The sequence below is a fragment of the Leptonychotes weddellii genome, chromosome 10, assembly GCF_054177405.1.
Source record: "Leptonychotes weddellii isolate Sample4059 chromosome 10, ASM5417740v2, whole genome shotgun sequence".
In the NCBI taxonomy this organism is placed as follows: Eukaryota; Metazoa; Chordata; class Mammalia; order Carnivora; family Phocidae; genus Leptonychotes; species Leptonychotes weddellii.
In genome coordinates, this window is record NC_138378.1 from 95,026,809 (window position 1) to 95,037,821 (window position 11,013).

At 44.9% G+C, this 11,013-nt stretch overlaps 1 protein-coding gene across 5 annotated transcripts in view; it reads left to right on the forward strand.

The window, feature by feature from the left end:
• Positions 1-10,699, forward strand: part of DHX57 (DExH-box helicase 57) — a 59,908-nt gene extending 49,209 nt beyond the window's left edge. For all 5 annotated transcript variants that reach the window (XM_081796892.1, XM_081796894.1, XM_081796893.1 and 2 more), the window contains 3 exons: positions 563-697; positions 3,528-3,728; positions 5,659-10,699. In XM_081796892.1, the coding sequence (XP_081653018.1) occupies positions 563-697; positions 3,528-3,728; positions 5,659-5,802 (480 nt within the window). In that variant the 3' untranslated portion in view covers positions 5,803-10,699. The remainder of the gene's footprint in view (positions 1-562; positions 698-3,527; positions 3,729-5,658) is intronic.
• Positions 10,700-11,013: the final 314 nt, after the last annotated feature.

Consider the following 11,013-nt stretch of genomic DNA (forward strand, 5'->3'; position numbering starts at 1 on the left):
TCTCTTAAACATGTGATTACAGGGTATCTTTATTTTCTTCTTTTTTCCTAATATGTTACTTTCTATAGTAACAGTGTATTATTTTTGCAAAACATATATGTGGATAATTCATATGTATGTATATGTGCACATAAACTTTTTCTTTTCAAATGAAACAATGTGTTTATTCATATAATTCTTTCCCTCTTTTGGAAAGAAATACATTGGGAAAAGTTGGATTAGGATTGAAGCAGATTCCTGCTCCACTGTTCCCAGCTGGATCTCTGCAGCTGAGATTCGGTGCAGACCTCTAGTAGCAACGTCCGTCCACCCCCATGTGGCTGGTGTGTGGTATAGTCTCCCAGAGCTGCTACACCTCATCCACACTTCTTGGTGGTTCAAAAAAAGAAAAGGGGGGGAAGTATGCTTATACTGCTTTCAAAAGGAAACAGGGAAGAAACAGCAAAAGCATTCAGACAAGACTGGTTTTGTGCCAAGGGATGCTTCCTGTCATGAAAAAATATATAATATATTCATATATATATATATTCCCTCCCCCCCAAAAAAAATACCTGTTGTTTAGGTGAAAAGCCCAGAAGGGAAATTTCAGAAGACCAGTACCGGAGCTGTCAGAATGCAACCCAAATCAGATGAGTTGAAGTTTGTCACCAAGAATGATGGATATGTGCACATTCACCCTTCCTCAGTGAACTATCAGGTTGGAATGGTGGGGTACACCTATATTTACATATGGCAGGTCCTGCAGGGGGCAGCACAGTCCCTTCAAATCTCCTTCTATCGTTCTCTGTCCCCAGCAGCACCACTGACTTGGGGAAGGTTGAATAAGCATGAACAGACTAGAAATTGGACTGTTTGGGGAAAGACTATTTCCATTTTAAGAAAATTCTACTGGATACCAAAAAAATGCTCAAACCTGCTTTCAGATGTAAAATTGTTTCTCTGCAGTGGTGATTGAAGAAGTCAGGCTGTAACTGCATCCCTAAATGTGTGCCTTAAATGACCTGAACTTACCAATGGCACTGCCTCGGTGCTCCTTCCTCCCGCAGCTGCCAGGCTCTGCTCCCGCCGCCCCGCTCACCTCCCCACAGGTTATGCGTCGCCTCCTTGTCAAACCCAGAGAACACGCTCTGGTCCTCCTCAGACTTGACTCTTGTGTAGTATTTGACAGCACTAACCTCCCGTCCTCCTGAAACTATCTTTGATGTGGTTTTGCTCCTGAAATGCCACCTTCTTCTCATTCTCTCTGATCATCCCCCGACACCTCTTTGACTGGTTCCTTTGCTCTGAAATAGTGGTTCTGTCCTTAGTCCTCATTTTCTCCCTACAGGGCACTTAATCTTCCCGAAGCACCAGAGCATGGCACTGTGGTTCTAACGGCCACCTACAAGCGGCCACAGAGCCCCAGATCTCTCTCTGGGCCTGGGCTTCTTCGGAGCTCTCCTGCTGGAGATCATCAGCTGGATGCCTGCCACTCACCTCAGACTCTATCTCCCACTTCCCTCTTCTCTTCCCGTCTTCCGTGTCTTGGTGAACGGCCCCCTCCCAACCAGAACCCTGCACTCACAGAGACCCTGCCACTCTTCTCCTTACTCCGGTCCATTTGGACCCCAGGTCCCAGCAGTTGCCCCTAACGACACTCTCAGATGGGCCTCCTCCCCTTCTCCCCACCGTCCCTTCCTCAGTTCAAATCCCGAAAGTGCTGTCACGATCTGACTTCCGGTCCTTCCTCTCCAGCCTTTTACAGTCCTGCTGCCAGAAGTAACTTAGCAAAACACACATTCAGTCACGTCATTCCCTGGCTTAGAACTCTTCCTACATGGAGTCTCCTGCAAACGCTCCTGGGATCCTGTGTGCCTGGCCCTTCCTATACCATGTCCCGCACCGTTCCCCCCCCACCCCCGGTCCTTCTGTGTGCCATGACATTGGACACACTTCCTCAGAACCTGGAATGACGTTCTCATTCTCAGCAGGCTCCTAGCCTTCGAGCTTCCATGAAGAAGCTCTCCCTCAAAGTTGCTCTTTATTTCTGGTTCCACCATCGTGTGGCATGCATTTTATCCACTGTTGCGCTTATCACATTGTTTTATAGTTTGTGGTACATCTCCTTTGTGGAATTGTGAAATTCCTAAAGACAGGAATTGTATGGTAGACATTTTTGTATTCTCAGTGTCTAGCGTGGCGCCTAGCAGAAAGCAGATGCTCAATAAAACTTAGGAGATGGAGCAAAAGAGGACAGGAGGACGGAGGAAGAGAATTTGAAGTGTTAGGGCTGGTCAACCCCCTGCAACTACTGAGTAATGTGTCAGCAGAGCATGAAAAGGGTCTCCTTAAGCCCAGAAGAATCTGAGGCCCGGAGGTCATCTGGTCTCTCAGCTGCACATGTACTTAGGAGCTAGAGGGCTGAGCTAGCTCTACTCCTTCTCTTCTGACTTTACCATGACAGTCATGCAATGAATCCAAATTATTCATGCATCCATTCAGTATCTACTAGCAACTCCTCTGTGCCAGGCACAGTTGTGGGCCATGGAGGGCAATGGATGAGCTGGACAGACAAGGTCTCTGTCCTCAGGGAGCTTCTGTTCTGCTGAGGAAGACAGGCAAGAAATAAGTAAACAGATCACCTCAGGTTAGTGACAAATGCTATCAAGAAAAAGAAAACCGAGTAAGAGGTTGAGAGTGACAGGAGAGGGGCCATTTTGCTGAGAGTGGTCAGGGAAGAACCGTCTGAGGAGAAAACGACTGAGCAGATCCTAAATGCAGTGAAGGGCGAGCCATGGAGATATCTAAGGAGAGAACATTCTGGCAGAGGAAACGAGACGGGAGCACACTGGCGCACTCTGGGGGCGCAGGCCAGCGGCTGGGACAGGCAGGGTGCGCTGTGAGGTGCCGGAGGAGCCGCTGTGCTGGGCCAGGTTGTGGGGGGCCTCAGAGGCCATGGTAAGGGTCTCAGATTTTATCCTCCAAGTCGCTGCAGGCTTTTGCGCATGGGTTTTTAAAAGATCACGGTGGCTGCTGGCAGGGAAGAGACCATGAAGGGGTAAAACAGAAGGCAGGTGAGCGCTTAGGAAGCCGTGACCGTGGTCTGTGCAAGTCGGTGATGCTCTGAGCTGAGGTGGTAGCTGTCACGGCGGGGAGAATATGTCAGTTCGTTATGTATTTAGAAAAGAGAACCGACAGGCCCTAGTGATAATTTCGATGGAGTGAGGGGAAAGAGCAGTTGAGGATGGCTTCTAAATTGGGGACGTGAGCAGCGAGGTGAATGGGAACATCATGTACTGAGCGGGAGGGGAATACCGTAAAGAGGGGGAAATCAAGAATTCATTTTGAACGAAAGTCCGAGATGCTTATTAGAGATCCAAAGTGAGACGTCAAGAAGGCGATTGCACGTGGAAGCCTGGACTCGGGGGACAGGTACCGGCTGGAGAGAATTTGGGGAGTCGTTCATAGACAGGTGATACTTCAATCCGTGGAATGGGGGGAGCTCCCCTCCGGCTGCCAGTGTCGTCATCTGAGGTTTTCTGTTCCAGGTCAGACACTTTGACAGCCCCTACCTGGTGTACCACGAAAAGATCAAAACTAGTCGGGTGTTCATCCGAGACTGCAGTATGGTGTCCGTGTACCCACTGGTCTTGTTCGGGGGAGGCCAAGTGAGTGTGCAGCTTCAGAGAGGGGAGTTTGTAGTGTCCTTGGATGATGGTTGGATCCGTTTTGCGGCTGCTTCCCATCAGGTAAGGGCTAGCGGGCCTGTCTGTGAGGCGCAGGCCCTGAGGGGCTTTGATGCTGTGAAGTAGAGGGCATTCCTTCAGGCGCTACAGACAACAGAGCTGAGGAAGAGTGAACTATGGGGGGGTGGGGGGGACACGGAGCACAACCCAGGCTAGGAGCGAGGCCAGGGCTGGAGGCTCAGTGAGAGCCTGGGCAGTGCACGGGGAGGGGAGCCCAGGATGGGCTGGTGTGAAGGGTTCGGGGCAGAAGCCATGAGTGAGATGTTGGACCTTCCTAATTGTTGTACAAATAACACATGTTCACCAAAGAAAAATCAGAAAATATAGATGAGCAAAAATAAACAAAAATCACCCTGATTCTACCACTACCATTAAGAAAAAAAAAAAAAAGGAAGTGGGTCTGAATTCTTTTATTCTCAGGTCTCACATATTCACTATTGGAATCTCTGCAGAAACATTTAAGGGGGAGTATATGTTTAGGAAAGAAAAATTCATTTTAACATTTGCATCTGGCAGAAAGGTAGCAGGAAGCAGAAACACCAACTCAAACATTAAAGAGAATTTATCGGCACATTTAACTATAAAGTCTAAAGCAGCATAGTCCAATAAAAATATGTGAGACATATAGGTAAGTTCAATTTTTCTAGTAGCCACATGTAAAAAATAGGTGAAATTAATTTTATTTAACCTAATATAGTTAAAAAGTTTTAATTTCAACACGTAATCAGTATAAGAATTTATTGAGATGTATTTTTTTTATATTAAATCTTTAAAATCTGGGGTGTATTTTACACTCACAGCACATCTGTTTGAACTGGCCATTAGATTAGCCACGTGTGACAGGTGGCTGCCGTATTGCACAGAACAGGTCAGGAAGGCCAGGCAGGGTTGGTTTAATTCAGCAGCTCAAGGACAACAAAAGCCTGGCTGACCTCATGGTAGCAGCATGGCTGCCATAGCCCCAGGCCTCACATCTGTGTGGCAGCATACTGTCCAGGAGGGGAGACAAGAAACTTCCTCTCCTAAATCAATTTCTATGGACAAAGGAATGTCATAAACTCTAAGGCCCAGATGATCTGAGCCATTCACTCTGGCAAAGCTCATGGCATGAGCCTGTTTGAGTTGGGTCAGGGTGCAAACCACATGGTTGCCAAATGATGGGGGAGCGGCAAACCACGTTGGGAGGACATCTCCAGTGCCCACCACACATCAGCATAAGAAAATGCCATAAAAAAATGTGGAGCTATTTCTTCCCATGAAAGCATCAAATGTATCCCAAAGCTACAGATTTTTTTGGTTTAATATCCAGCATTTTTAATTCTCCGTTTTCCTGCTTCTCCTCTTGGAGCAAATTGTAAACGTTGACCAGGCTTTAATATGCAGAACACTACGTAGAAGCCATTCTCCCAGATTTAATCTTTTCTTTAAATGAGATGTGATAGAGGAGCGTTTTTATAATAGACCCCATTGGGGCGCCTGGGTGGCTCAGTCGATAAACGTCTGCCTTCGGCTCAGGTCATGATCCCCCCTCAGGTCATGATCCTGGGATGGAGCCCCGCATCGGGCTCCCTGCTCCTCGGGAAGCCTGCTTCTCCCCTCCCCCACTCCCCCTGTTTGTGTTCCCTCTCTCGCTATGTCTCTCTCTGTCAAATAAATAAATAAAATCTTTAAATATATATATATATATAATAGACCCCATTTATTATATTGCAGAGCTGACATTGCATAAATGTTCTTATAGCTGCATCAAGAAATTTTAGAAGCCCTTTTAGAATAAATATGTGTTTAGTTTCTCCTCCCCCCCCCCCCCGCATGGAGTTAAAATTACTACCAGAAATCTAGAATAATGATAATCATCAGTGGGACATTTCCTTTAATAACCTTTCCTCCCCTGTTGACCCAATCACTGCTCACATTGCAACTTTCATTTTAGGTGGCTGAACTAGTAAAGGAACTCCGCTGCGAACTTGACCAGCTTCTCCAGGATAAGATAAAAAACCCAAGCATAGATCTGTGTACATGTCCTCGAGGATCCCGGATCATCAGCATGATTGTGAAACTTGTCACCACACAGTAAAGACCAGTCTTAGGAGAGTGCTTGCTACTCCCCTGCTTCTTGCTCACCTGGGAAATAAGAGCAGGACCTCTACCTCCAACCAGGCTCTGTGCTTGGGCTGCCCTGGTGAAGGAGCCCAGGGCAGGCACTGTGCAGTCAGCTGAGGCCCCACACACACTTAGGGAAGGTTCCCAGACCTTCTGTATTTCGACAGAACAGGGACACTCCCTGCACAATTTGGAGCGTCCGTGCGAGGCAGTCTAAAAACCAGCTTGCCTGTCTTTTTCTCTGTGACTATCCCGGAATGAATGAAATTCACCTCATCATACAAAAGTGAATGTTTAATACGATTCTGTTTTAATCTATGTATTTTTTTCTCTCCTGCTTTTTTACTAGGGTGAGATAGGAGCATGAGGAGAAATACTGAATGTTTTTTTCTATCATAAAGGCTCATCTGAAAGAAGTTAGAACAGAGAAGGACAAAAAAAAATCGTGAGCGAGAAAAATTAAAATTTCATTTTTAGGCTATTGGCTATAAAGTAAACTTAATCTGTAAGGGATTTTTATTTTTACTCATTAAAGTTCAGCCTAAAAAACAAACTCGAAGAGCTCTTGTTTGTTATTAAAATGCAAGCTGGTTTTATCCTTACCATTCTTATTCTCAAAAGCAGAACAGTCTAGGTGTCTTTGTTTTGTTTTTGGTTTTCCATTTAGGAGTCTCTGCTCTCTCTTAGGAACACACCCAGCTCTAATGGCCACATTTCACATTACCCAGCGGGGAATTTTGATGGTCTTCCCGGAGCGGACTTGGCACAGTCGAGGTAGAAAAGGTTGCCCTGCTAGTGTCAGATTCACAGCCATAAAAATATCTTCCAGGAGGCTGCTTGTTTTCACCCGCCACTTAGGTGAATGGGGAGCTAGCATTTTGAAAAACTATCAATACATTTACATATTCTCTGGACATTTATCCATGCCAGGAAACATCCCAAAGAGCTGAGTAGAAAAAATATTCTTATGTTTGTCTGGCAATCAGGTAGAGTCACTGCAGATTTCATGCTATAGATGGAATTCAAACTAATCAGCAGAACCACCTCAGTGAAGGGAGTTCACTTTTCACAGTATTATTTCAGTTACATTTTCAGGAAACCTCCTGGACTGTCCAAAATGGTCATTATCAAGCGTGTTTAGCTTTGGCGCACTCGAAGAGCTTAGACTCTAAATAGTATTTTTAAAATATTTAAAATAATACTATCTAAAAATAGTATTTTAAAAGATTCATGTCATCACTTTAAATAAAAAACACGTATATGCATAGCACGCACCCACAGTATTCAAGTTCTGACTTGCTACCGAAACAAGGCTCACATTACATAACTGCTCAGGAGAAATGAAGGAGAAGACCACACTCACCCTCTAAAACATTTTTTTGAACCAGTTTTGACTCTCGGTGCTATAGTGGAACTGATGCTGGCCACCCTAGCTGGAGCCACCTGCCCACTGGACCCACAGCTTTCCACACAGGTTTGCAGCAGAGATACAGTGGGGAGAAGAGAAACAAGAGAACTTTCCATCCAGAGTGCTGAGAAATCGCTCCCCTCGGGGAGGTTATTCTTGGGCTGGTCACTTGCAGCCACATACAAATGCACAGCTCATTCCACAGATGTGCCAGAATGTGGAAAAGATCGGAAAGCCTTGACTGAGGACACTGAATAAGAAAATCCTCCCCGCCAAAACTGAACTTAAGCCCCCTCATTAAAATTATGAAGTAAATGAAACAGGATTACTTCTTCGCAATTGAAGATCAGCATGCTGTAGAGCATTTTAAGGTGAAACCAGATTTCTAAGCCCCAGCAAGATGGTCAGCATTTAATGTTAATTTTATGGAGAATTCTGTAAATGTTTCTCAAGTATTTGTTTTGCTGGAATCTAGCTGGGAAACAATATTGGTAAAGTTCTTGCTACAAAATAAGTCTGTGTTAGGGTTTTGTAGTCTGTGTCTTTGGGGAGTTCTCAGGAAATGAGAGTAGGTAAACATTCTTTCTTGCAGAGGTGGTCATAGGTTGGCAGAGCATTAGCTTTGTCTTCTTCCTCCTTGAGTTCCGTATCTGAATATTATAATTCAGACTCCCTTGTCAGTATTGAACTTTGGTCTTTTATCCTCCCATTCTGTTATTCGAGCGGTTTAACTAATATACCAAGCACACAGCCTGTGGATCTGTAGGCATATGGTAAATGTTCTTTTTTTTTTTTTTAAATCTTATTTATTTATTTATTCATGAAAGTCAGAGAGAGAGGCAGAGGCAGAGGGAGAGAAGCAGGCTCCCCGCCTAGCAGGGAGCCCGATGCGGGACTCGATCCCAGGACCCTGGGATCATGACCTGAGCCGAAGGCAGACGCCCAACCATCTGAGCCACCCAGGCGCCCCAAGTTCTTTTTCCTTTCTAGGCGGTGGTTTGAGTATGTCCCTAAGAGGTTATCCTAAAATAAGACCTTGTGAAAGTACTTTGTAAAATTAAAATGTAGCAAATGTAAGCAAATTGGGACCAAGGGTGTGGTTTTCAGATGCAGCCCAGGCTGGCTTTTTGCGAACTGCACTCTGTTGGGTTTCTCAATGGCTGGGCTGAGCTGGGGAGCTCAGGCGTCACGCTCGGAGGGTCCCTTGTGGGTGTCACCTCGTTGCCACAGAAATGAGGATCCCTGGGGGCAGCAGAATTATGCTCACACTGCCATTGTGCTTAAACAAGCCTAGGCAGATGCTGGCTCTTTCCTCCTCAGTCGTGCTAGAATTAAGCGGAATTCCTAGGGCTTGTTTTCTCCCAAATGCAGGGGGAAAGTTGGCTTAAAATATTTAGCCAGTTAATAAACACAGGGTGAGCTACTGTCTTCAGAAGTTAGATCTTGATCATGAAACTGTGTTAGTCAATACTTGAGTACACACAGTACGGTGCCTCAGGTGGAAACTATAGAAACAGCTAATCCAATGTAGTGTCACAGCAATAGTTTCAGACTGTTCCAGAGTGACCGGCTTCCATGTCTTTTTAAGTCTCACACATGTAAAGCTGTGTAATGACTGTGTAAACCATTAACCACGATGAGTCATTACCAGGAGAGACTTTTTTCTTGCCATTTCTAAGTTATCCACCCCCCCCAAAACCATATATCAAAGAGACTAGTCTTAAATAAGATTTATAGCCAATCACTAATCCTTAAGGTGCTTTAAAATCTTAAATGTCTTAATAATTTGCTTTGTCAAAGAGCAGAGAAAGAGTTGTGTTGGAAATCACTTGCCTGATACATGAGCCATCAGGTGACATCGATATTTCATAAAGATACAGGAGAGCAGCCCAAACGTGAACTTGTTCCCACAGACGTTTGAGCCTCTGCCCCGTCTTTGCCGAATGGGGGCCATCCCCGAGTCTACTCCTGAGTCAGTTCCAACCCAGCTGAGTAAATAAGCCAGGACACAGTGCCCCAGTGAGAGCTAGGAGGAGGAGGATGGCTTAGAATCCATTTACTGGATTTCTCCACCTGTATTTCAACTTTTTTTTTTTTTTTTAATTCATTTGAGACACAGAGATACAGAGAGAGAGAGAGAGCATGAGCAGGGAGAGAGGCAGAGGGAGAGGGAGAAGCAGGCTCCCCGCTGAGCAGGAAGCCCGATGCGGGGCTCGATTCCAGGACGCCGGGATCATGACCTGAGCCGAAGGCAGACGCTTAACCATCTGAGCCACCCAGGCGCCCCTGTATTTCAACTTTTTAGGAAAGAAACAAATCGCAACAAAAGATGATTTGTATGAGGGATTTGTTTGAAAAGGCAACTTCCCAGGGGCGCCTGGGTGGCTCAGGTCCAACTCTTGATTTCGGCTCAGGTTGCAATCTCGGCGTGGTGATATCGAGCCCCGTGTCGGGCTCCACGCTTAGCGGGGAGTCGGCTTAAGAGTCTCTCCCTCTGCCCCTCCCCCTGCTCGTGGGCTCTTTCTCACTCACTCGCTCTCACTCAATAAATAAATAAATTCTTTTTTTTTAAAAAGGCAACTTCCCATAAATACCAACAATGAAAATCAGCGTTTAGGATGATAACCCTGACATTACAAATACAATATTCCTAAATATGGTATCATAATGTATTTAATAAACATTTTCAACAGAAACATTTCGAACAGTGAGGGTTTTTGTTATTATTATTCTTTATGCAGAAAAATGCAGTTACTGCTACCTCTTCCAACCTAGGTTTTACGGAGAATGGCCTGAAGGAGTTAATTTTCCTTCCAAGTCGAATGAGCTTATTTTTATAAAGGGGAGATTATCCATGGCCGGTTTTCTTCTAAATGATTCAAGACAGGATAACATAGCCAAAAAGACTCATTTACTTCCTGAGAGTCCCCTTTTAATAAGTTTTGCCTCGTTCCATCCTTAAGTTTCAAATGTATTAAAACAAAAGAATGTTAACCGTTCAAGTAAGACTTTATTTGTCCATAGAGGTTGATTAACTACAATACAGGATCTTACCATGTACAAAGACTATAGAGAAGTTTCCTCACAGGACAAAATGTATATTTTGCTTGTTTTAAACCAGTGGTCCTCAACTGGAGGCAATTTTGCCCACCAGGGAACATTTAGCAATATCTGGAGACATCACAACTGAGTGGGGATTGGGGTGTGCTCCTGGCATCTAGTAGTTAGAAGCCAGAGATGCTGCTAAATATCCTACAATGCATAGGATCCTTCTCGAACAAAAAATTATCCAGTTCAAAATGTCAGTAGTGCCAAGGTGGAGAAAACCTTTTTAAACAAAATGAGATAGGTGACTACTTAAAAAGTCTAGCTATTAGTTACTAATCAGATATAAATTATGCCCACAGTGGTCTCTGAAACTTATGCTTAAATCAACTCTAATAAACATGTACTGTGTGAATAAGAGCGTATGAGTCCATCATGTTGTTACCAAATGCAGAGTACTTAAGAATGTGAGGAAATGGGGCGCCTGGGTGGCTCAGTTGGTTAAGCGACTGCCTTCGGCTCAGGTCATGATCCTGGAGTCCCGGGATCGAGTCCCGCATCAGGCTCCCTGCTCGGCGGGGAGCCTGCTTCTCCCTCTGACCCTCCCCCTACTCATGTGCTCTCTCATTCTCTCTCTCTCAAATAAATAAATAAAATCTTTTAAAAAAAAAAAGAATGTAAGGAAATTATATGTACAAATGGGAAAAGCCATGTACAGATGGGTAAGGATAT